Genomic DNA, 27,136 nt, shown 5'->3' on the forward strand with positions numbered 1-27,136 from the left:
AGCATTAGTCTAAAATTTTCAGAGGAACCTGGAGGAAGTTAAATCACACAACTCGGGGGCGGTGCATTGAAAGATGTAAGCATCAACAGATGTATGCATTTGCTAAGAGACCACTCAACTATTCAGTAGCGATCAGCTCCTAAAAGGCATGAACATTAGTAGGGGAGGGAGGAACATAACCCAATGGTTCCCTATAAATAACTCTTTAATTGGAATAGAAAGAGAAACAAATGGTAGAAAAAGCTTCTCTGCTTTAGGGGAAGGTCCTGAACGGTTTGCTTTCTTTGAAAGCTTCACAGTAAGGAGCCTGACAGCATGACCAAGATTGTCCAGCTGAGGATCTTCCCAAAAGCTCGAAAAATAAAGAGAAAATGATGTAATTTCTGAAAGGAAATGAGATGAGCTCCTTCAAGGTTAGCAGAGGTTATCTGTTTCTTCTTGCATTATTTTTTAAAATATCCAAAATAAAAATGCATGTCACAAAAAGATATAAATATTTTCTAAAACTTTCAAAAGTTGTTCAAGTTCATTCAGAATCAAAGAAATACACATTCAAGCACTGAAATATTGAAATGCACGTTTAATCACTGAAATACACTATTACTTTTTACTATTAGATTGACAAATGTTTATTTTGTAAAAGATATTGGTGTGTTGGTCAGGGTGTGGAGAAGCAAATGCACTCAGGAAGCATTGATGGGACTCTAAGCGGGTACAACCCTCTTGGCAAAAGCAATCTGGCAGTCGGTGATGTCTGTTCCCTTTGACTTGGTGATTCTACTTCATAGAAATTGTCCTACGCTATATAGGCAAAAACATGTGTACATGTAAGACTGCCCACTCTAGCTTTGTTCACAACAGCAAGAGACTAGAAACAACCTAAAGGCCCATCAAGAAAAGACTGGTTAAATACGTTTTGGTACATTTATGCAACGAACTACCACATAGACATAAAAAAACATGCTTTATCTATAATAGTGTGGAACAATATCCAAGTTATATATATTAAGTTGGGGAAAAACCAGGTACAAAAGGAAATATAGAGTATGTTCCTACTTGTATTTAGAAAGGCAGGGAGAAGCTAGGTATGATGGCTTATGCCTGTAATCCCAGCATTTTGGGAGCCCGAGGTGGGAGGATTGCTTGAGCCCAAGAGTTCAAGAGGAGCCTGGGAAACATGGTGAAACCTGGTTTCTACAAAAAATACAAAAATTAGCTGGGCTTGGTGGTGTGCACCTATAGTCTCAGCTACTGGGGAGGCTGAGGTGGGAAGATTACTTGAGCCCAGGAGGTCGAGGCTGCAGTCAGCTCTGATAGTCTCACTGCACTTTGGCTTTGGTGCCTGGGTGACAGAGCAAGACCCTGCCTCAAAACAAAACAGAACACCCAAAAGAAACAGTTGTTGATGTTAATGTAGATAATAGATAAATGTTCTGCAGGGCTGCTCCAGCAACTGTTAATAGTAGTTGCCTCTGGGGAGAGGGCTCAGGAGTCTGTATATCCTGTTATACTCTTTTTTTTTTTAAGTCTAGTTACTTTTAAAATACATAGTAAAAGAAAGGAAGAGGCCGAGCGTGGTGGTCACGCCTGTAATCCCAGCACTTTGGGAGGCCGAGATGGGCAGATCACAAGGTCAGGAGTTTGAGACCAGCCTCGCTAATATGGTGAAACCCTGTCTCTACTAAAAATACAAAAAAGCCAGGCGTGGTGGGGATGCCTGTAGTCCCAGCTACTCGGGAGGCTGAGGTAGGAGAATCGCTTGAACCCAGGAGATGGAGGTTGCAGTTAGCCAAGAATGCACCACTGCACTCCAGTCTGAGCGACCGAGCAAGACTAGAAAGAAAGAAAGATAGGGAGAGAGAGAGAAAGAAAGAAAGAAAAAAAGAGAGAAAGAGAGAAAGAAAGAGAGAGAGAGAAAGAGAGAAAGGCAGGCAGGAAGGAAGGAATTGGCAGAGGAATTGTTTCCTCACTCCTTTTTTTTAAATGTATTTGTTTTGCTCCCACTCCACCGGGATTTTTCTTCACTCTTAGAATCTTAACAAAATAATACTGAACCAGAGGAAAACTTTAAGTGAATACAATGCTCACAGAGGATGGAGAATTCTTGTTAATTGACTTTTCTGGTTATTCGACATTAAACCAGAAAATTCATGTAACTTCAGTCTTTATTAGGAATACTATAAACTTTTTGAGTTTCTTCTTCTGCCTAGGTAAGTCCTGTCCTGAGTATGTCATCCTCCTTTGTGCACCTTGCAGTGTCTTGTGCTCGTGGTTCTAAACACCACTTTTCATGACAGGAGATGAACCTAAACTAATTCTGAATGGTATCTTTTAACAGTTTGTTGTTATTCAGCATATAGAAATGACATGTTAAAAAAAAAAAAAAAAAGACTTCAGGGTGACAAGAATTCTAGTTAGATGAATTTCAGCTACAGTCGTCTCTAGGCATATGGAAGAGATTGGTTGCAGATCCTCTCCCTGTTCCTCCCGACACTCTTCCCTGTACCAAAATCTGTGCATATTAAGTTGGGGGAACAGCCAGGTACAAAAAGGAACATATAGTATGTTCCTACTTGTATTTAGAAAGGCAGGGAGAAGCTAGGCATGGTGGCTCATGCCTGTAATCCCAGCATTTTGGGAGCCCGAGGCAGGAGGATTGCTTGAGCCCAAGAGTTCAAGAGGAGCCTGGGCAACATGGTGAAACCTGGTTTCTACAAAAAATACAGAAATTAGCTGGGCTTGATGGTATGTGCCTATAGTCTCAGCTACTGGGGGAGTCCCACAGTTTATCCTGGGAAACCCACATATACGCGGGTTTTGCATCCTGTGAATATGTATTTTGTTGAAAAATTTCCCCATATAATTAGACCCATGCAGTTGAAGGGCCAAGTGTTGTTCAAGGGCCAACCGTAACTGAACCTCCAGCTAACTAAAATCACATGGAGCCATAACTGTAAGTGTAGCTAAATTCAAGGCCCACTTCGGAACTGGCACTGAGTTACACGCAAGATGAAGAACAAAGAAATAGAAGATATCAACGTAGGTTTCCACAAATTACCATCTTGAATGGGTAACAAGAATTTATATAAGCTTACATATTTGCAGCAACTTGAAAATGATATCAACGTAATAGATAATAGGTTATTTTAGGTAAGTCAGTCCTTTAAACATATTCTATTATGATTTCCAAATAGGCCATCATATTTTGAAAGAGTCATCTAAGGGAATGTAATTTAAGCATAACTTGTTAATCACTTTTCAGAAAATATGTAATATTTTATATTCACTTATATTGAGTACATATCTGCCATTCTACAGAGTGTGATAGTTTAACAGGTTTTCAAAGAAGGACCTTTCTTACACTAGGACCTAAACCATAAGTGGAAGTGCTCTTAATGTCACTGGAAGATTCAGTACAATTTTATAATATAAAATATAACATCAACTATAAATGTGATATTGTAAAGATGGAAACAACCTCTGAAAGAAAGCAAAAAATCGCTGGGCGCAGTGGCTGACGCCTGTAATCCCAGCACTTTGGGAGGCTGAGGCGGGCGGATCACCTGAGGTCAGGAGTTCGAGACCAGCCTGGCCAACATGGTGAAACCCTGTCTCTACTAAAAATACAAAAAAAAAAAATTAGCTGGGCATGGTGGCAGGCACCTGTAATCCCAGCTACTTGGGAGGCTGAGGCAGGAGAATCGCTTGAACCTGGAAGGCGGAGGTTGCAGTGAGCCAAGATGGCGCCATTGCACTCCAGCCTGGGGGACAAGAGCGAGACTTCGTCTGAAAAAAAAAAAAAAGAAAGCAAAAAATCTTACAGGCTATGGGCACTATGGAAGCAAAGGTGCTCAGAACATCTGAAAGAATAATTAAGTTTAAAGTTTCTTGATTCTTTCTTAGAGTATCTAGCATAGGGACTAACATACAGTAGTAGCCTCTCAATAAATGTTAACCAAATATAGTGTACATGTTGAATAATAAATGTTTCTTGAATGAAGAAAAATATGCCACGTCAGAGATGTTTTTCCCCCAGCTTTCATGCCTAAATTGCATGAATCAAAAAAGAGCTGTTGATCAAATTCCCAAAGGAAGGGAGATCATGTTTTGCTGATGGGGGCACAATTAACTTCCACACATAATAGTCAATCCATTTCCCAAGCTACTGGTAATCAAGATCCAGGATTGAATCTAACATAAAATCACCTAAAAGCAAAGAAGCTCTGACATCATTTTGTACCACCGTATTACACTAGAACTTATTTTTAAAAACAAAATTAAGAATTCCTACCCGAATGAGTTTTTCTGAATCCCCTCTCCATTTGCTGACAATGGTGGATGCAGAAATGTTAAAGAAGGTTGTTTTACACTCAGTGGCCACAGCTTTGGCCAGTAAAGTCTTTCCTGTACCTAAAGAGAGACATGTAAAAGATGAGCAGGCATTTCAACTCCATCATCCCCCTGCTTATAGACAGAAGTCAGTTTCATACATAAGGAAGGAAGTGACTGCTCAGCTCTCATGTGCCCCGGTCCTGAAGTGAGGACAGAAGGGACAACTCATCCTCTGCACACACACTTAACACCAACATCAAAATAGGACGCTGTGTTTACCTGGAGGGCCGTACAGCAGTAGTCCTTTCCAGGGGGAAAGAATTCCTGTAAATAGCTGTGGATACTATGGAAACAAGGAACAAGGATGAGGTTTGGTGCTGACACATCAGCCTGCATACTCTCAGCACAGACAAGCCAGGAAAGCTGGAGTGAAAGCAGCACAGCTCTAAGATTCAGGTCTCCTTTTTTTGCTTAAGGTTGTCTGCTTCTGACCTAAATAAACAGATCTTATTCATCCCAATTTTATTTTCACGCTCGATTAGAATGCCTGACTTAATTTTTGTGATTTTTTAAAAGAGCAATTTTTTAAGGAAAGGAAAGGTATATGTAGGTACTCTTCCTCTCTGTTAAACAGTTATTTCTTACATGCATAACATCATTTTCCCCAAACTTCTATATGGAGAGCATTTGGCAATCTTTTGAATGTTGTAAAGCAGTTATGAACTTTAAAATACATACTAGAACCAATTAGTAAAGGTTTATTCGAATAAAGTACAGAGCTATGGTGAAACCTGTTTTGGAAGTTGGGAATATTCAGGGGCAAACGCATTAAGACACCAACTCTGAACAGGACATGCGTAGCCTTCAAGGAAGTCTCGCGCCTATTAGTTCAAATTCAAACAATCTGGGGAAGGTTAGTGGCAAGGGTTGGTAAAGAATAGGGGAGAGGGGTGTGGCAAGGAATATTAGTAAAATTACAACTAGCTATTAGTTTCTTGCTAATCCTGACGTCAAATCTCAACGCATTTGGAGCTTGTAATGAATGCCATGGAGAGAACAAATCCAGGGAATTTCAATGAGATGTTCTATCCTTTTTAAAAGTTTTATGCTATAGTTCCACTTAGAGGAAAAGGTGAGTAAACTTCTATTAATTCTAAACACCAGTGTATTTCTTACTCCTAAGTCTGAACACAGAAAGGAAGGGGGGAAAAGAGAATCCAAATGTATTGATTTTTGTCTCCTTAGAGGAAAGCATCCAAAAATCAGGGGCCACATGGGCTCAGTGGTAAGACTAAATAGGTTATTCAATAAAATAAATTCAAAATCCTGACAGCAGGAAATTACAGAAAATGGCCATAAATTATTTGTATTCCACCAAGGAGTGGAGCCTATTTCTCCAATATTTGAATCTGGGCCTGGTCTTGTGACTTTGGCTAGTGGGACATTAGCAAATGTAAGAGATTTGAAAATATAAGACTAGCAAAAAAATATACGAGGCATGAAAGATGCTTGTGAATTAGAACTTTCCCTTTCCTGCCTCTTTCTGGGAACCCACTGCCACCATGTGAACAGGACTGGGCTTTCCTGCTAGAGGATGAGAGGTCACATGGAGAGACACCTTGGCTGTAGTGCTTGTCCCAGCCTTTTCAGTCTCTCCATCTTTTCTGCTACTCTGACTGATGGCTCAGACCTGTGATTGAGCCCAGTCAAGAATACCACATGGAAAAGAGATGAGCCAGCCCAGCTGAGCCCAGCTCCAACTGCCTACCCACAGAATTACAAACAAATAAATTGTTGTCTTAAGGCACTAAGTTGTGGGGTGGTCTGTTATACAACAAAAGCTAAGTTTTCACTTAGCTCTTCATCACCCCATTTGTAAATCAAACATGGAGAGTATTGTTTTTCTATTTTTCTACCCAGTTTGTAAACTGCACAGAGATTTGTCAGTAATAAGTAATGAGCACAACAGGCTGGCTTTGCTGGTCACTGCCCTGGAAGGGGCTGTTCAGTCTTCACAACCACCCAGAAGCAAAGCCCCAGATGATCCTGGGGAGGGTAGGTGGAGGGGGGGAGTGTAAAGGAAGGATCTGTGGAAACAAAGTGAGAGACTCTCCCCTACCAGAGGTATTTCTACAACAATAAGAATATTTTTAAGGGAGCAGGCTAATTTGAATCGATCTGACAAATTATGTATACTATAGTCTTAGATCTTAAAGTTTCACTTAGCTCAGACACCTGTCTTGAACTAATATGTAACATGATTTTAAATGATCTAGAATGGACCAGGCTTTGGTGCTCCAGGGTTGAGAAAGTGTTGTGACACAAACAAAAAGTTAACGTGTGGACAGAAAATCATCCTGCCCTTCCCTTTCTGATAGGTGTGTGACATACAGCTTGTCCAATGGATAGTGAACAGAAATAACCCCCAAGAGGCTTCCCGTCCTTACCCTTATAGGATACACAACAGCTTCTTTGACTAACTGCTTGGCTGCATCAAGTCCAATAATGTCATTCCACTTTATGTTTGGATTATGGAGATAAATGTCCTGCAATGCACATTTGATCATTTTGTTAAAACTGATGTTGTCCTCTACAGCTGTAATAAACTTGGGAGCAGCAGAATACTTGACTTACAATAGGATATAAAGTGCTGGTGATAAAAGCTGTTCATATTTTACACACACACACACACACACACACACACACACACACACACATATATATACATTGTAATTTTGGGTTAGTTCACCAAAGGCATGCCATGAAAATATTCAATGATTTTCCCTGAAGAAGACATTGATAACACAGTATGGTACTTTTCAGGGAGAAAAAAAAAATATCCTAACAATGGACTCTACCTGTTTTCAGTCAATAGCAAACCATACCGATTTATAACCATAATTAAAGAAGCTACAGCATATGCCTTCAACTTACATTAGGTTTTACTGTGCAACATAGTTCCTAGCCAGTGCCTGGCCTTGTTCTTGTTCCTTGATCTCGCAAACACTTTCTTAATTTATTGCATAAAAGAGATAATGCTCCTCTGAAACCAATTTCTCTTTTTTTCCTAGCGATCATTCCCTACTTCCAGTAGGAGCAATTGCTTCTACAAAATTCAAGGAAGCCAACAACTGGGTGAAACTGCAGTTTTTCCCCTCTTATAGTAGAGCCCTGTAGCAACCATCTAGGGTAATCAATTAAGGTGGCTTTTACTGATAACTAATTTACAGTTTCCAAACTTCAATTTCACCAGACGCCTGGGAGCAGTCACTAAGGGGCTTTTCTCAGTAGGAGCTGTTTCAGGCAAACTGAATATCTAGAGTGTTTCATCAAAAAAAGCCTGAAAAACCTTCTTTCCAAAGTCATTCTGAGTGACTACAGAAAAAATCTGAATCTATTCTTATATTTATATAATTTTTAATAAGTAATATGTGCACATGGTCCAAAAATACAAATACATTTTTTAAATGCTGGTGAGATGTTTGTGCCTACTCCGGCTCCCCACCCATCCAGTTCCCTCCACTATAGGAAGTTCATTTTTATTCTTAATTTTTCTTCAAACAGGGTCTCGTTCTGTAGCCCAGGCTGGAGGGCAGTGGCATGATCACCACTCACTGCAGCCTCAACCTACTGGGCTCGAGTAATCCTCGCACCTCAGCCTCAACACAACAGCTTCTTTGACTAACTGCTTGGCTGCATCAAGTCCAATAATGTCATTCCACTTTATGTTTGGATTATGGAGATAATCCAAACTTCCACTTTTTCCCTTAGCGATCTCCTATCTTCTTTCCTAACACTTTCCCCATCCCTCCCTCCTTCATGCTCTCAAAGTGCACCTTGCCCCTGGGATGAGAAACTCTTGAGGGCAAGGACTAGTGATCCTTCTGCCTCGGCCTCCCAAAGTGTTACAGGAGATTACAGGTGTGCTCACCCGGGTGTGAGCACCCAGCCAACTTTCACTTTTATTAGAGAAATTTCCTGTTTGTTTGTTTGTTTGTTTTTTCTGAGATGGATTCTCACTCTGTCATCCAGGCTACAGTGCAGCAACCTCTGCCTCCCAGGTTCAAGCAATTCTCATGCCTCAGCCTCCCAGGTAGCTAGGACTACCAGCACGCACCACCATGCCCAGCTAATGTTCTGTATTTTCAGTAGAGATGGGTTTTTGCCATGTTGGCCAGGCTGGTCTCAAACTCCTGACCTCAAGTGATCTACCCGCCTCAGTCTCCCAAAGTGCTAGGATTATAGGTGCCAGCTACTGCACCTTGTCTAGAGAAAGTATTTATACAAGTGCTTTGGTCATGCATGATATATAGAATCCATTATTGGATGGAATGATAGTGAAAGGACTCAGTCTTCCTTACTCTGTCTTGAGAGCCTGGATCTACATGCAGACCCACCAGCCATTCACATTCTTATTACCGTCCTTTCTTAGGGAAATCTTGGAACACAAGGAAAATTCATTTACCTAGGTATTCAAGGCATCCATAGATAACAGCAGTATTTCTTGCCCTCTTCTAGAGTTGAGTTCCACAAGGTAATGTTTAATTTCCCAACTGACAGTTTCTCCTTATATCAATCCAAAGTTATCATCAGTCAGAATTCAGCAGGACTACCTCATGAGGTGGTGAGCTGTCTGTCACTGTAAGCATTCAGGCAGCAGCAGGGTTTCTACCTCCCATGCTACTATAGAAAGGATTCCAGATGGAATCATCTCAGGCCACTTCCACTCTCTAGTTCTATCCTTATAGTCATGTTACCCTTTTGCAAAAATGGTAATGACACTATTAATTTGGGGTTATTGCAGCCTGGCTCAGTCCCTCATCCCCTCTCACTGGTAAAAACCTCATAGATGGTCTCCCCATCTCCTTTTCTTTGCTATTCATTTACCTCCCTGTCATAGAACAAGCCATCCACAAGCACATGGATGATCCCATCCTCTGACGGATGCCTTTCTAACGTCCCCTCTTCTATACGCATGTTGTCAGCCCTGGGTACTATTCACCGCACCCTTCCTCAGGAGCCCTGCCTCTCTCTACCGGTTCCCCATCACTCCCTGCTTCTTAGGTGGCCCATGGGAAATGTGCACAACCTGCAATTTCTCATGGATTGCCTATGCCCAGAATAGCTCCTAGCCTCCCTCTTTCACTTTTTCCCTTAGCGATTTCCTATCTTCTTTCCTAACACTTTCCCCACCCCTCCCTCCTTCATGCTCTCAAAGTGCACCTTGCCCTGGGATGAGAAACTCGTGAGGGCAACGACTGTGCTCTGACTCATTCACCTTTGTGTCTCCAGCCCGCAGCACATACCTGACACATAAGAGGCGTACAGGAAAAAACTGCTGAGCTGAACAGAGACAGCTCAGGAGCCCTTAGCTTTTCAGAGGAGCTGTGAATTTGGGGGATCATTTTATACACTCCTCTGAGCCTGAAGTCTTCAATTAAATATGAAGCATTAGAAATTAGGAAAATATCCTGTAACTCAGGGGTCTATTTTATTTTCTAGGAACTTGCCCAATGTCACACAGCTAGCAAGAGAAGGATCTAGAAATCAAAGGCAGGTCGGTTAATTCCAAAGCCTATTCTTCACTGCCTTCTGCTTCCATAGTGCAAGCTGGAAAAGTCCGTAGTCTGGATGGTAAAGTCTTTCCTGCTAATTGTGTTTTTCATGGAGATTTTCAATGATGATATCATCAGACTTCTGACATCTGTATTTCTGGGCTCTGACTTTTTAAACCAGATGCAGACATACTTTTTTCTTCTTTAAGAGGCTTTCTTTCCTTGACTCTTGGCTCTGCTATTAAACCTTTCACCTGTCCCTTCATTCCTAAGTCTTTTTCTCTCTCGGTTTTCTTGGCCTCTATCATGAGATGGTGGGCTTTTTATATTGTAATTTTATGATTCTATAATTTATTTATCATGCATTATTGTGCCTCTAAACAATATGAGTGCCTTCGCAAATGGGGGCACCTTATAAATAAATGATCATATTTATTGTTATTAATAAAAGCAGCAGCCACAAAGCTCCAGAAGCCCCAGCCCGCCTCCGTAAATTTGTGAATTGAATATCAGATCTTACCCGGCTCACCACCGCTGCCAATTCTCGCATCTCACTGTTCATGCCAATAAATGCACTCAGAGGTTTCAGCAGTCGTTCCTGATGAGAGGAGTGGAAAGGCTCACATCACAATATTGCTTCACAATTTAGGAAGAAACCCCGGGCACGCACAGGTCTCGGTGAAACAAACGATGGCAGGTGGCTACAGCCTTTGACTTGATCTCAAGGTTTCACTGTACTCAAAATTATATTTCCAGAGTTCATCTGGATGTTGGCAATTTGTGAGATGAATGTCACATCTTTGCCACTTACTGAGGGGTCTGGATTATGGTCGAAGGTGTTCAAGGCAAGTTCACTGGTTGCTCCCTTGATGGCATCTGTGAGCAGCCCTCGGAAGTCAATGATTTGGCCCTGAAGGGGAGGAAAGGCTGTTTATGCCATTAGAACATAAGAGAATACTCTTCTTAATAACTCAGTTTCATTAAACCAAGACACATTTATATACCCTAGTATTAGGGCAAACTTCAAGTTAAGCTTTAAAAAGAACCAGCACTAGTATTAAACATGATGATTTCCTCAAGTTGGAGCACCTTAAAAAATTGTGAGTACATTTTCCAGAATGAAGTGGATTTGAATAAAAATTCATGAGTATTTCTCAGTTCCTGACACAGACCATCTGCTTCCTTCCTTATGTGTTAACTTCCCCTGTATGGTCTTATCCTTTTAAAATATTACACACGCAGAAACAACTCATTGGCACAACAGTAATAAGAGTTCCTGTCTATGGATTGTGATACACGTTCACCACTCAATAGAGTGCTGTACAAAATAAGTGTGCAAGGTTCTTTGTGAGAACTATTTCTTTTTTGTTATTTTTGTATATAATTTGTATAAATTTATTGGGTATAAGTGGAATTAATTTAATTTCCACCAACAATGTATGAGTTCCCTTTTCTCCATATCCCGTGAGGATTATTTCTAATCCTTTTTTTTTTTTTTCCTTTAAGAGACAGACAGGATCTCACTCCGTCATGCAGTGGCATACTCAGAGCTCACTGCAGCCTTAAACTTCTGGGCTCAAGGGATCCTCCCACCTCAGCCTCCCGAGGAGCTGGGACTACAGGTGTGTGCCACTACTCTTGGCTAATTTCTAATTATTATTATTATTATTATTTTGTAGAAATGGGGTCCTGTTATGTTGCCCAGGCTGGTTTCCAACTCCTGACCTCAAGTTATCCTCCCACCTTAGCCTCCCAAAGGGCTGGGATTACAGGTGTGAGCCAGCATACCCAGCCTATTTCTAATTCTTATAACACTTCTGTTAGTCAGGAGTGACATCCTGGCTTCATAGATTGGGAGTAAGTCCAGAGAGGTTAAGTGATTTGCCCAGAGCCACACAGCTAATAAATGGCTTAAGGCCAGGATTTAAACTCACTTAATCTGTCTCCCAACCCACGATCCTTCCAATATCACCTTGTCCCCCCTAGAGGTAGGAAGGAAAAAGCAAGGATGCACCAAAAAATAAAACAACAATAGTAGTTAACATTTATGGAGTGTTTATTATGTGCTAGGCGCTGCGCCAAGTCTCTCCTTTCATCATGAGACTTACAGTGGGCACTGTGATTATTTCCATCTTACAGCTGAGAGAAATGAGGCTTGGAGAGATTATAAAACAATTTGCCCAAAGTTACACAGTGGGGGAGCATCTGAGCCGGGTTTTGAATCTAGACAGGCTGACTCTGAAGCTTAGCCCTCAAGAACAACATACCTACTAAATTTGTAGGGAGAGTGTCCTAAAGCTTGGATTCTGATATAGTAAGGATGTGTGCCCCCTCCAAATCTCACATTGAAATGTGATCCCCAGTGTTGCAGGTGGGCCTGGTGGGAGGTGTTTGGGTCATTGGGGAGGAACTCTCATGAAAGGCTTGGTGCTCTAACCACTGTAACTAGTGAGTTCTCGCTCTATTAGTTCACGAGGGACCTGGTTGTTTAAAAGAGCCGGTCATCTCCCTCCCTTCTTGTTCCCTCTCTTGCCATGTGACATGCCAGGTCCCCTTGCCTTCCGCCATGAGTAAAAGCTTCCTGAGGCCTCACCAGAAGCTGAGCAGATCCCAGTGCCGAATAGGACTATGAGTCAAATAAATCTCTCTTCATTATAAACTACTCAGCCTCAGGTATTCCTTTATAGCAATGTAAAACAGACAAACACAGGTACTAACATGGAAATGACAGACCTGGGGTTTTCTGAGATTGGCCCCAGGCCATATACCCTCAGGCAACCTATGGACAAATGAAATGCTAGGGAGAAAGCCATCTACATTGTGCCCTGAGGACATTTCTGCTGGTAAGAGGATTTATAGTCAGACTACTTCAAAGGTTAAGTGCTGGGTTAAATGGTCCCTTCCTTGTGACCCAATCAAAAACATCCATTCATTTCAATGTTGCCACAAAATAGCTAGGCAAAGGTGACTGAAAACACAACAGAAGCAGTGAAAGTGAACAAGGAGACGTTTTTCCAAGGGAGGCGTTGATTCCCATGATATCATCTCCAGCAATTACCATGTAAGTGAGGCCCTTACACAGAGTCAGTTCAGGCCAGTGAGGTCACTGCCCTTCATTTTCAGGGAGATGCTCCAGTCACCCCTCCAAATTCACACACACAGAGTTCAGTTTTTCTAGGAGCTGGCCGGAACTAAGTCAGCACACCAGAGGTTTGAGCACTTGGCTGAAGAAAGAAAGAAGAAGCTTAAAGAACTACAACCTTGGAGAGTATGACCAAGAGCAATATGGTGCTGTTCATTTCCAAATTACATGTTTTAATGTACCTTTTGACTGCATCCACCCGATCTGGGTCTTTTCTGCTTAAGACGTTATTATTTAAAATCCAGGCATGAGATTCATTATGAAAAAGGTAGAAATATCTATCAAGGACAAAATCAACCCTATATCAACTGAGGTTTCATGGTCCACATGAAATTACGTTTAGACCAGGAGCCATCCCTCCAAGGAGAAAGATGACACCACTAATCAAATGCCACTGACAGGGCAGAGCAGAATGAGTATGTGTTTCCAACTCACTAAATAATGCAGCTGTCCTAGCACTCTGGGAGGTCCAGACAGGAGGACTCCTTGAGGCTGGAAGTTTGAAACCACCCTGGGTAACAGAGTGAGACCCCATCTCTAGACGAATTTAAAAAATTAGCTGGATGTTGTGGTGCATGCCTGTAGTACTAGCTACGTGGGAGGCTGAGGCAAGAGGATTCTTTGAGCCCAGGACTCCTAGGCTGCAGTAAGCCATGATTGCACCTTTGCACTCCAGCCTGGGTGACAGAGCAAGCTCTGTCTCTTAAAATAAAAAAATGATAAGAACGATGCAGGATGATCATGCCAATGTTTGTCATTGTTATTACAGAATTTTTAAGCTGATGGGAACACTAGAGACAATCTCTTCCAGGCCCCTCAATTTACAAATGTAGAAACTGAGTTCCTTAGAGATGGGGCAGTTCATGCCAGCCCATTCATTCAGAAAGGAGATTCCAAAGAAGAACCCATTTTCTAACCCTCTTCTCCATTTACCTCACAACCAACCTTCAAAAATCACATCTTAACTTTCCTGTTTGACAAAAATAATGTTTTTTTGTTTTCATGTTTAAAAGGAAAAAGAAATTACCCCTTTCAGTGTTAGGTTTGTGAGTTTCACTTACTCTTCGTGGGTGGGCATTTTCCTCTCCACTGTCTTTACCGATTCTTGATATATTTAGGCCGAAGTTGGCACTCTCCAGGCGAGTGTTATTAACTACCTCCTGAAGAAAGACAGACAAGGACACATTGGCTGTGAGCAGCCATGGAGAGATGCTGGCTGTACCTGCCCACTCCATCATGCAAAGTCCAATGCTGGAGAGCAATTCTGTAAATGCGACGTGCACATGTTTTAGCCACTTTTGTGCAGACCAGGAAGATGAGTTAGCTGTCTGCCTGCACTATGTGGAAGGAGTTGTCCCTGGAAGACCGAGAAGATGCCAGGCCATGGGCCCCGAGCAGCTTTTCCAAATGGAGGAAACAGTTGTGCCTCAACCCATCCCCTTTTGCTGACTTGTCTTCTCTCCTGTGATCAGGGGTGATTTTGGCCAGGAGTGACTGAGTTTGGAGATACAGCAGAGTCAACCAGCCTCCCATGGGACTCATCCTGCCCCACCTTCACCTCTCTTCCACCTGAATCAGGCTGTAGCAGCCAGAACTGTAGAGAGGGGGAGAGAATCCTTTTGACCAATCGGGTATTATGATTATTCCTTTCCATTATTTGACATTAATTTTTTAAATTCCTTTTCTCAGTTTCCATTGGTCCTCTTTCCTTTGAAACCTGGGATGTTTTGTCCTAATTAAGAAGGTTCTGGACATGAGTCTCGTGAATCAGGAGCCATTTACTTCACTCACTTGCTGGGTTCTCTCCTTGCTGCCCTTCTTGGCCCCCAGAAAGTCCAGGGTGAAGGTCTGAGGTGAGGGCTGACCATGTGCGATTTGGAGAAGTCCAGTAGGAGACCTTCAGACCCAGCCACACCTGAAGTGTAGTGTAGGCTATGCCTGGCCTACACTTAGGAACCCAGCAATGTGCTCTGGGACAAGAAGACCTGCCATCTGGGTTAGCTCAGTTACCTCAGGTAACAGTTACCTCAGATGGGAAGATCAAGCTCCACAGCAACCAGGCCCTCTTGCTCTGACTGGGCCCCGGCCCCACCTTGGCCCATTGCCCAGCACCCAGATGGGGGGAAAGACTTGAAGGAGAAAAAAGTCCTCCTGTTCATGTTCAGAAACATTAGGAAATCCAGGGATTTGTCCATGGTTTGAGTCCAGTGTACTGGAAGAAAACCTACAATTCAATTAGATCACACAGCAATTTTAAAAGCGTAGGTCCTCAAAAAATAAATAAATGTGACTTTTTTCATAGGGCTATTTTTCAGCCAAGTGTGCTATTCACAAAGTCAAGCCAAGCCATCCTGACCTGATTAGGATGCTCCTTATTGAGAGATTTGGTGTCTCCTGTCTTCCCCACCGTGGTTTTGGACCAGGGCCTCTGCTGATTAATCTTGGGAAGATTTTGGCAACTGTCGTTCATCACCCTAAGGGAGGGAACAAAGACCTTGGAAGAAATTATTCTAGCCACTTAATTTGAGGTAGTTAAACAACTATTCTTAAGAATAGCACATTTAAGAAAGCTATTGAAAGATATGCAGGTGGCCACTATAGGGCCCTTCCACCTATGCGATCCACCCACCAGGTTCATCCTGGCCCTAACTCCTTCCAGGCTACTCACGGGGTTCTTCCAAGATCCCTTCCTGGAGCCCCTCAACTCACCCTCTTCATTTCCCTTTCACACCACATAGCTTCGGCCCTTCTGCAAATAGCTTTAGTTCTTAAGAACACATTTCTTTACAAGTATTTTTCCGTTGTTCCTTCCACCTTCCTTAAAAGCAGCATTAGACCAGGAGAAAGGTGTGTGACAGAAAGGAGTCCTCCCATTCAAACTAAGAAACAGTAGGAAATTCAGGGATTGGCCCATGGTTTTAATCCAGTGCCCTGGATGTACCCTGTCTACTTAAAATACATCTCAGCATGTTATGAGTAATAAACATCAAAAGGGGATTATGGAAGGAAAACAAACTTCCTCTCATCAATGTTGTCCCAGCCCAATCATATTTGCCAAACAAATTTTCATCAACAATTGTTTACTTCAGACAAAACAAACTGATGGGGCTGGAAGTCAGAAGAGTAGCTAACTCTGATGGAGATGGGGAGAATTTGACTGAGAAGGGGCAAAGGTAGCTTGCCAGTGGCTGTAACTGTGGTCACAAGAGTATATGCATTTACTGTATACATAGTTATATATGTAGTATGACTGTATATATGTTATATAACCATAGAAAGATCAAATCACTTTTTTCACTACATTCTCATAATTAGATATAAAATTCAGTATTGGAATATCCATATGTTTCTGTAGAAGATGCCACCAGAGAGAGACAGGACTAGCTTTGGGGGCAGAACATGAACTCCCACATTGTTTCTAAGTTCTCCTAGCCCTTTTGTCGCTATATGTGAGATGCATTTGCAGAAGGTTCATTAGAAGCAAGTCTCTCTGTGTTCCGAATGATCTCAGAGAGCTGCTATTTCAACTTCCTTTCTTTATGGGGATAATAAATGTTCATGTCTAATATAAATGCACAGCTATTTAGCCAGTAAGACCACCCATGTCGACAATACCACCAATGTCCACATGGTGACACATCTGTGAGTGTTGGTCTCACTGGGGAGAGCATCATGAGAGGTGGACACTAACAGTTCTTGGGGGTTCTTTTTCTATCTTTAAACTAGGAATAAGAATGTCTTTCTCCGCCCTTTTGCTGGCACAAAAATGAAATAACTATGAGATGAAAACCAAGCATTTCACAAATGCAAACTTATATTAATAGTGTTGACTTAAAAGAAGTTATTTATATGTGTGTGTGGAATTGTATGTGTGTGTTTATGTGTTTGTGTGTGTGTGTGTGTGTCTGTATTTAAACTTGCCTCACCATCCTTCTGGAGCTGGCAGGAAACAGGGACTCTATTTTCCCACTTTGATTTCCCATTGGATGCAACTGATCCCCAAGGCCTGCTTTAACACGACCAAAATACAAGAGCACTAATGTACAAAGCAATACAATTCATTTTCAATCGGCTCTGAGGATTGTAAAATTCCTCTGAACATGGAACCAAATTCACTTTGCTTTGACTTTAACCATTAGTCCTAGGTGCGCCCTGTGGAATTCGGCAGAAAAGGCCCAGTCGCCCTTTGGAGGGTGAACTGAAGCCTGTTCCTGCCATGTTCTAAGGAGCCCCCCTCCACCAACCCTCTGTTCAAACTCAACATCTCCAGTTGCTCCAGTCTTTCCTAAAGTTACCTGGCTCCAAGATTCTTCCTCAAACTGGTCACCTTCCAGAATAGTGTGACCTCCTACTTTTTGGACACTGTATTTCTATTGATGGGGCTGGGACCATAGTAGCACTCATGTCTCACTGTTGGCCCACCAGGTAAACTGAGATTTCCAGCTCTCTGATTTTATAATGGAGGAGCTATTTGTTATAACTCTTGTTAGAGCTTAAACCTTATTTTATTAAATTTCATCTTGTTACTTTGAACCCATCTCCAGAATTGCCAAGACCTTTTGGGATCCCAGTTCTGTCATCCATCACGTTAGATAACCTTTTCTCCTTTGGTTCATCAGCAAGTCTTTAAGCGGGGATTATAAATCTTTTCCAAGATTAGAAAAAGACACTTTGATTTGCTAATAGCCAGGCTCATGACATGTCTCACTTCAGTAACTATATTTGAGTATAAAATTGTCTGCAGAAACATCATTCATTAATTTCCTAGTTATTCCTCCTGATTCTAACCATTTGCTATTCAATCTTTACACTTGCCACATACAAACGTCTACTCAGAGAGGAGCTGAGGAGCCCCCACGCTGTCAAATGTGCCACTGTGCTCCATCCCTAAAGGGAACAAAGAAAGCACTCTGACACCACTCACTCACAGAGCATTTGCCAAGGAAGAATGCTGAGAAGGTTCCAGAAAGATAATCAGAATCCAAAAGCCTTCTGAAGCTGGCCACAAACGCTCCTCACGATTTCTATGCATAAGCAGTTACCATTTATTACCAGAGTCTGACTAGCTTTGTGGAAACTATAAATAAAAGAATAACACTTTTGTCAAAGCAATAAAACTCCTCCTACAGAATAGCACAAAGCAAAGGTAGCCCGAGGCCGATTATTATGACGAGTCGGATCGTGGAGCGTGCGTGGACTCCATGGCCATTTTTGTAAGATGTGCCCACCAGCCCTGTGAGGTGTCCTAGGCCCTTCCTTCTGAGGCCGGAACAAGGGAACTGGAGTCGCAGGGTCAGGGAATGCAGCGGGGGCATAACAGAATCCATACCTCTTGAGGGCCTAATAAGTTGCATGTGATTACAATCTAACTTTTATTTTTCCAAGAGCATTTTAAGATTTTAAACACTTTGTTCACTGCCTGGATGGCTGCGTCTTCCCATGAGGTTTAGGCTCTACTGTAATAGCAACAGCCCACAGGTCGTGATGCCCCACAGCTGGCCCTCACTGGCAGCTGGCAGCAGCACCCTTGATCCCCTGGGTATTTCTGAACAGCCCTGTCAGTGGAGGGGTCTGTGGGAGTGGGGAGAGAGGAATGGGAAGGACACTGACAAGAGTAGGGGGCCTTGTGAGAGAAAGTGTGTACCCAGAAAGGTCCAGAGACAGAGGGGCTCCCATCAGAGGCTACAAGTCCCAGATGAGATTTGGACTTGAGAAGCTGGAGAAAGGAATGCAAGATAAGCTGTGGACAGCGAGGGGAAAGCAAGAGAAGAATGGGTTCCTGCAGGCCAGGACTGGCGAAAGCAGAAGCGTGAGGTACCTCCTGGCTCATTGTTGATCTTCAGACAGGTGAGGGCATCTGATCTGGGAGTGCTTGAAATTAACTAAATGATGAAAAGAGGGAAAATAATATTTCTTGGGTGCTCACTGTGTGCCAGGAACTCACTATGTGTCTGAGACTTGCTCCATGCTTGTAAATAGCAGAGCCAGGAGTTGAACCTGGGTCTTTTAACCTCTGAGGTTCAGACTTTTCATATCACATGGCCTGGAAAGACAGAGCATCATAGGATGCTGTTATTTACAGTAAAACCAGGAGAGTAGACAGATATTGGCCCAAATCTGGAGCAGCTATAATGAGAGAAGTCCTGGGCTGGGCCAGGTCACGTGACTGCAGTCAGTATTGCTGGGAGACAGTCATGGAGCTGTGCTGGCAAAGCTTCTGGAAACGGATCCCACAAGCTCCTCGAGCCAAGTTGATTAAGATGAATTACCATTCACTTTACCTTCTGGTCTTCCCTCCACTTCTTTGTGGTAAATTATTTTCTGCTGTGACAAAACAGACATTGGGAGGGAAAGAAAATAATTTTAAGAGTGACAAAGTGATTTTTTCAGGTATGGTTCCCCTTTTTGCATTGTTCTTAAAATTTGTGCTATAACCTTTTGGAATCTAGAGACTTTAAGCTATTCTCATCTAGAGAGAACTGAAATTACCAGCGAAGAGAAAGAGGCCCGAGCTTCTCCAGCATCTCCTCACAGAGAAAGATTGCAAAGGGCTCAGATATTAAACGTGTCAGAGACTATGGACCTGGTGGCAACTCCAATGTAGGCTAGCTTTACAGCTACCATTTCGTTATGCTTTCATGAACTTGACACCATTTTGCTGTGTTACATGGGACACCAGGTTGATTGCACGAATCTGGCAGGGAAGACTTAAGTCATGCTCTGCAAGTTAAAATAAAAATAATGTGTCCAATATCATAGGAGAATTTGGGTATCATGCTAGATGGGAACTAGCCAGCTGGAAGTGAGATCATGTCCCTAAAAGTGCTGATCACCCTGTAGTTAGGAGTGTGGGCTGTCTCTTCAAGACCCACATCTAACCACCTGCCAAGGAAGTCAAGCTCTGAATACTGCATTGGAAGGCAGCTCAGATAAAATACCTCTTTGACTTTTTCTAGCTCTGATATCTGGCCCTGGCTATTTTAAACTGATGTTCCTCTTGGTTTCCCGGTCCCTACATGAAATGTTAAAGTCTGTGGCTTAACAAGTGCCTTGTAAACAGGACAATGATCTCCCTTGGTTTATAATTACTTCCCCCACTTACAGACTTCTCAGTCAATGTTACTACAAAGCACAGAGCCCCCACTTTAGATCTTTCCTCCAGCCAGCCTTGTTGACTGCTAACCTATACTGGGTTTTCGTATTATATTGATTATTATCTGGATTGATGGCTTTCAAAAGCTTTTCATTATCTACACATGAGCTATTAGCTTCCCCAATATTCATTTTCATAGTTATTTTCAAGACAGATAATAGGTCTCCTAACAACAAAAAAAGTCTTCTGTCATTTTTCCTCTTCCAACAGCTCTTTTCACCTCTAAAGAAATTAAAATAATGTTAATCATCTGAAAAGTATCTATGATACACTGGGGTTTTGCTCTCATTGCCTGAAAACACATTTTTCTCAAACAAATGCCAACAAGACTAAAGGGATGTCAATGTCCAGATAATCATATTTCAGTTGTCTGTGCTGGACATGAGAATGGCTATACAATCCTCCTGGCCACTCTTTTGGTTCAAGGTGAGGGTCTCCATCTATCTGGGAATATGATGAGAAAGATACACTCATCTTACAGATGAGATAAAGCCTTATCTCTAGAAAATAGCCATGTACCTGTGTCTGATGACTTTTTGACAATTTTGGGGTATTTCTGAAATTTTACAAAATAATAACTCTCATATTCCTTCAAAATAGTTTCAAGATCAATGTTGTCACAAACTTCAAAGCGTCGCAACCCCAGTTTAGTTTCTTGCTCCAAAGCATTTGCTGTATCGATATATCTGGCAGTTTCACAGAAGAAAAAGAAGAAATTAACTCAGATGAAAAGAATAATGGCTAACAGGCATTACAAGTCTAAAGGGATGCAATACACAAAGTAAGCCTATATATGGCACGTTAGATGAAAACTAGTATGTGCATAGGAGGTTTGCCTATACAGAGCCCCATATTTGTTAAGTATATTTAACTATTATCTTTCAAAACAGTTGCCTTTGAAAGTTACATTCTTGTTCTGGTGATATCACCATTGTTCAGGATGTTTTTGGAAGTGCTTAAAAGTCAAATAAGTATATCAACCAAGAAATATCTTGTGATTTGTCTTTACTCATTTGCAGCCTAAAATGGGTATTTGCCCCAACTTGATTACCTCTCTATTCACAGGTATTCATTTTAGGTAACATTTGGCAAAATGATAAAACCCAAATTCAACCCAAATTTGCCATCATTGAAGTAATTCAAATGAACAGGTCTTGAGCACTGAAAGAAATTCCAAAGATCTACCAATCAAGATCATCAAAGAACTTTCATTTAAGATAACATCCACTTTGAATGTATTATTTGTTTCTGGTAATTTTTTAATCAGTCACACATTGCACTTCAGGGTGTTTCTGTATAAAAGTAGCACCTTGACCTTGGTTCCTCACTGTCATTTTTAACTTGTTCAGTTGTAAAGCTGTCCAATTTAAGTGGCCTTAGCACTAGAAGCAAGGGCTCTGTCTCAAAATCCTCTGAAAGAAGAAAGACTCTGCAGGTCTTAAATTTTAGTTCTTAACTTCTTTTAAAACCAACAATTTTCTCCTGAAAAGTGTGCACATGTGCAAATTAGCATATAATTTCAAGAGCTCATCCAAGGACCCCAGATTCAGATTTCTGCTGCAGGTTGGAGTTCTTTTTGTTTCATTTGAATCTAGATCCAGGAAAGTAGAAAGAGAAAACTTTCTTTTTTATTAGTCCTCCTCTCTCTCTCTCTCTGTCTCTCTCTCTCTCTTTCTCTCTCTCTTTCTTTCAGACAAGGTCTCCTTATGTTGCCCAGGCTGGTCTCAAATGCCTGGCCTCAAGCGATTCCCTTCTTGGCCTACCAAAGTGTTGGGATTACAGATGTGAGCCACTATGCCTAGACTGAACTTTCTTAAAAGAGGTTGCCATGATTATTTTCAATGACCTTGAAATGTATGTATCTCTCCTAAGCTAATTTTAAAGAAGCTGCAAACCACAGTCAGTTGACTCTAGTCAATCAGCTTCTATACTTTTTCATGTCTCACCATGCTTCTATACTATGTCTTAATCCTCATTTGACAGAGAGAAAAACTAAAACGGTTTTTTATTAATAACTTTAGTATGGAGTAATACATATTCACTTAAGAAAAAACTAGAAAATACTGGTAAATCAAAAGAAAATTCTGCCCCTCAGAGAAAATGACTAACATTTCCTCTGTTTTTACAAACTTTTTTTTTTCTTTTTAGAGACAGGGCCTTATTCTGTCACCTAAGCTGGAGTGCAGTGGCACAATCTTGGCTCACTGCAGCCTGGAACTCCTGGGCTCAAGCAATACTCCCACCTCAGCCTTTTGAGCACCTTGGACTACAGGCATGCACCGCCACGCCCAGCTATTTATTTTATTTTATTTTATTTTATTTTATTTTATTGTAGAGACAGGGTCTTGCCATACTGCCCAGGCTGGTCTCGAACTTCTGGTCTCAAGTGATTCTCCCTCTTGTCCTCCCAAAGTGCTGGGATTACAGGCCTGAGCCACTGCACCTAGCCCAAACTTTTAAAACGACTAAATACATACATATACTTATACATATGCACTTCTAAAACAAAAACAAAAAGAGAGAAAGGGAGATAAAGGAAGGATGGAAAGAAAGAAGGTGGAAGATGGAAACATGCACTATAGATGGCTTGTAACCTTTACTGACATAACATTATATACTGAACTCTTTCCAATACCATAGAGTCTTAGCTTGAACAAAAATTACAAGAATAAATGATGGCAGGCCCCATGTTTCCTAAACTAATTGGTCAGAAGAACAAAACTGCCTGTGTTTTCCTGTTGCACTGAGCTTGAATGAGGTTTGAATTTGATGTGGTTGGCAGGAGGAGCCACTAGAGATTCTTAACCAACAGAATGACAGGACGGGACTTTAAGAAGAGTAGTGTTCAGCAAGTAGTGTGCAATACTGGACTGTAATAACAAGACACAAGAGAGAGACGCGGAGGCTACTAACATTACCTAAGCCTGAGAAGATGGATATGGAGGACTATTAATAGAAGAACCAGAATCCATGACCCTCCATTGTCTGCTGTCACCAATTCTCACTCACGGGCATTCAAACTCTGGTCTTCCTGTTTACTTAATTGTTCCACTTAGGCTGTGCCCCTTAGTCCTCTGTGCCTCTGCCAGGAATGGCCTTACCATCACATGGGTCTATTCGTATTCTATACATCTTTTAAGTCCAGCTCACATCACCCTCTCTACAAATCTTTCCCTGATTGTTTATTTTAATCCACAGTAATCTATCCTCTTTGCTGAATTTATAGAACTTCATTAGATCTCTTTTACTGATGCTCATATGTCCTTAAAATTATCTATAGTTCATTTTCATTTTGATAATCCACTCATTTGTCCCTTTTCCAGCAGGTTTCGGGAAAATGATCAATTCTAGTAGAACTTTCATTGATTCACGATACAAAGAGCCACCTCGTGGCAGAAAGGAAAAATGCATGCTTTGTAAGCAGCAAACTCTTGGCCTTAACAACTACATCTGATTTTTATTTTTGTCTTTTTGTTTTTACAGTTCTTCTTTCTGATGCAATTTGTGGAACAAAAAATACATTGTAAGAAAAAATCAGGGATTATTTGTGGAAATGGCTTTGTCTTTGTTTCTAATCATTCTACCCATCTACATTCTAGTAATTTCCTCAATAGCTATGCAAATAACATTTACTGAGATTCTGTTACTATGTTCACAGTGCTGGAGCCTGGCATGGTGAGTTTAAGTTTTATAAGAGTCAGCTAATCTCAGAAGATAGCATTCTCAAAGTTATCTGTGGAAAACTAGTCTCTAAAGATGATCTGAGGAAAAAAAAAAGAGTTTCTTAGGCCAGGCATAGTGATTCACTCTAGTAATCTCAGCGCTCTAGAAGCCAAGGCAGGTGGATCAGTTGAGCCCAGGAGTTCCAGACCAGCCTGGGCAACATGGCTAAATCTCATCTCTACCAAAAAAACAAAACAAAACAACAAAACAAAAAGTAGCCATGGTGGTGCGCCTGCAGTCCAGCTAACTGGGAGGCTGAGGTGGGAGGATTGTGTGAGACCACAAGTTCAAGACCAGCTGTCTACATAGCGAGATTCCATCTCTACCATAAATAAATAAATAAACTGAGTGTGGTGGCACACTCCTGTAGTTTCAGCTACACAGGAGGTTGAAGTGAGAGGATCACTTGAACCCAGGAATTTGAGGCTGCAGTGAGCCACGACTGGGCAACTGTACTCCAGCCTGGATGATAAGTGAGACACTGTCTCCAAAACAACCACCACCACCACCACAATAAGAAAATCCCGGAAAAACCTTGGCCAAATTGGTTTGCAATTTGAGCTCTGTGGCCCAGGCTGGGGTGCAGTGGCCAGATCTCAGCTCACTGCAAGCTCCGCCTCCCGGGTTCACGCCATTCTCCTGCCTCAGCCTCCCAAGTAGCTGGGACTATAGGAGCCCACCACCTCGCCCAGCTAGTTTTTTGTATTTTTTAGTGGAGACGGGGTTTCACCGTGTTAGCCAGGATGGTCTGGATCTCCTGACCTCGTGATCCGCCCGTCTCGGCCTCCCAAAGTGCTGGGATTACAGGCTTGAGCCACCGTGCCCGGCCTCCAGTTTCTTTAAGTCCTTTGCTGAACCAAGTTGGGTATTAAGAGAATAAAACCCAAATCCTATCAATAACAGAAGTATAAGTGTAATTGTCAGGCACGATTCTAAGCATGTTACATATTTAATCCTCATAACAAGGGCATCTACCTGATACTTAGCTATACCCCATTACTCCATTCTACAGATGAGGGAACTGAAGCACAAAGACAATAAGTAATTTGTCCAAGATCACAGATTAGCAGAGAGAAGAGCAGGCACTTGAAAGAAAATAGTCTGGGCCAGGCGTGGTGGCTCATGCCTATAATCCCAGCACTTTGGGAGGCCGAGGAGAGCGGATCACGAGGTCAGGAGATCGAGACCATCCTGGCTAACACGGTAAAAACCCCGCTAAAAATACAAAAAAATTAGCCGGGCGTGGTGGCGGGCACCTGTAGTTCCAGCTACTCGGGAAGCTGAGGCAGGAAAATGGCCTGAACCCGGGAGGAGGAGCTTACAGTGAGCCAAGATGGCGCCACTGCACTCCAGTCTGGGAGACAGAGTGAGACTCCGTCTCAAAAAGAAAAAAAGAAAAGGAAAGAAAACAAAAGAAAATAGTCTGGCTCCCAATGGCTCCTAAGTCTATCTGCATATCCTGGAAACCGTCCCTATGACAACAAGCCCCACAGCCCTGTCATAGATTGGACACTTGGCGCTTTCTCGTATGCTACCCTTGGGGTTACTTTTCTTAAGTGCCCGTTGAATAGAGCAGAGCAGCCCACTACCTGCATGCAGACTGTCTGGCTTGTCAATTTCAGGAATGTTCTTATAGTCCAGATGGAGAAACAGAGGCACAGAAAAGATCAAAGTCAGCTCTGCCCTGCTCCGGGGCTCAATTCCACCCCACTGCTATGTGGAGATACAGAGTTTGAGCCTAAGTTGAGAAGTGACTGATGGCCTGCCTGTCTGCTAACCATGGGATGGGGGCACTCATTTCTCTAGTCTGGGAGTGGGTGGTGGGGATGTGGGAAGAATGAGCTATTTTCTCAATAAAATGTATCTCCCTAACACCAGAAAGAGAAGTGTCTGATAAAATCATGTGTTTCAAGGTGAGTAAAAAATGTGTTTGTGTTAAAGATGTTGCAATTCATTATATTTACCATAGGAAAAAAGTCATTCTCAAAATTCTGATACTAAGGTGTGATGAGAAAGGCTACTTTTTGCAATTAAGCAGCTTACATGGTCAGTCAAGGGGAGAAAATAAATCAGATTACTCAGTAACAAAGTTTGTTCAAAGGTACAGTGTTATAATTGACTACCAAGTGTATATATCTGACTTTTTTTGAAAATCAACCATTTATTAGAACCAATACAAGAGTATAAAAAGAGGGAAAAGAGGAGGTAGAAGAGGAGGAGAGAATGAGGTCTTCATCAGATGTCAGTTATGGAAACACATAAATGCTTACTTTTAAACATTGACATTTAAAAGGTGAACATATATATAGACCAATTTTACTTTTTTAAAAAAATCAAAAGCAGACATGTTTGGCTGAAATAAAATCAAGAAACACAACCAAAACTCCCCCATAAAACTAAAAGTCCATAGAGAATTCAATTTCTCATTTCCATTCAGAAATCTAGCTACAACGTGATTTGTTTGCTACTCAGGATGGTACAGAGTGCTGAAAGAAACTACCAAATGCATATATCTGAAATTTTGGAGGAAAAAAAACAAAAAACAAGAATCCCAGATCCTTTAATGACACAAATGATTTTTAAAATGCTTAAGTACAATTGCAGAGATTTCATTTTCTTTAAAAGACTTTAGGGGCACATGTTCTCAGGATCTCTTAAGGGCTGTGTCATCAAAATTTAAAAAAAAAAAAAGACTTCAAAAGATCATGATTCTAGGTTGCATGTGGTGGCTCACACCTACAATCCCAGCAGTTTAGGAGGCTGAGGTGGATGGATCACCTGAGGTCAGGAGTTTGAGACCAGCCTGGCCAATATGGTGAAGCCACATCTCTACTAAAATTAATTAGTCGGGCATGGTGGCAGCCGCCTGTAATTCCAGCTACTCAGGAGGCTGAGGCAGGAGAATCACTTGAACTTGGGAGGCAGAGGTTGCAGTGAGCTGAGATCGTGCCACAGCAGTTCAGCCTGGGCAACAGAGCAAGACTCTGCCTCAAAAAAATAAAATAAAAAAAAATTCATCATTCAAAACAAAACCTCAAAAAACATACCCCACCCACATTATGATTTTCTGATGTGATCCTCAAGCAAAAGCAAATCTTCAACATTGGAGCAGAAAAATAAGGAACCTGGAAGGCTTTTGGGTCAGGACAGGCCTGGAAAGTTCTCCCACTTAGACCCAGGTGACCTCCTGACACAATCTTTACTATTCTAAGCCTGAATTTCTTCAAGTAT

General features: G+C 41.8%; 1 protein-coding gene across 3 annotated transcripts in view; it reads right to left on the reverse strand.

Annotated features, from left to right (window-relative positions):
- The window catches only part of KATNAL2 (katanin catalytic subunit A1 like 2), a 91,124-nt gene that overhangs the window by 28,966 nt on the left and 35,022 nt on the right, over window positions 1-27,136 (reverse strand). For 2 of the 3 annotated variants that reach the window (XM_023207596.1, XM_031934497.1), the window contains 9 exons: window positions 20,702-20,868; window positions 19,311-19,353; window positions 15,386-15,503; window positions 14,091-14,189; window positions 10,699-10,797; window positions 10,408-10,485; window positions 6,780-6,878; window positions 4,612-4,675; window positions 4,292-4,410 (listed from right to left, as the gene is read on the reverse strand). In XM_023207596.1, the coding sequence (XP_023063364.1) occupies window positions 4,292-4,410; window positions 4,612-4,675; window positions 6,780-6,878; window positions 10,408-10,485; window positions 10,699-10,797; window positions 14,091-14,189; window positions 15,386-15,499 (672 nt within the window). In that variant the 5' untranslated portion in view covers window positions 15,500-15,503; window positions 19,311-19,353; window positions 20,702-20,868. The remainder of the gene's footprint in view (window positions 1-4,291; window positions 4,411-4,611; window positions 4,676-6,779; window positions 6,879-10,407; window positions 10,486-10,698; window positions 10,798-14,090; window positions 14,190-15,385; window positions 15,504-19,310; window positions 19,354-20,701; window positions 20,869-27,136) is intronic. The other variant, XM_031934498.1, reaches the window with a different exon arrangement.

This window comes from Piliocolobus tephrosceles, chromosome 18, assembly GCF_002776525.5.
Source record: "Piliocolobus tephrosceles isolate RC106 chromosome 18, ASM277652v3, whole genome shotgun sequence".
In the NCBI taxonomy this organism is placed as follows: Eukaryota; Metazoa; Chordata; class Mammalia; order Primates; family Cercopithecidae; genus Piliocolobus; species Piliocolobus tephrosceles.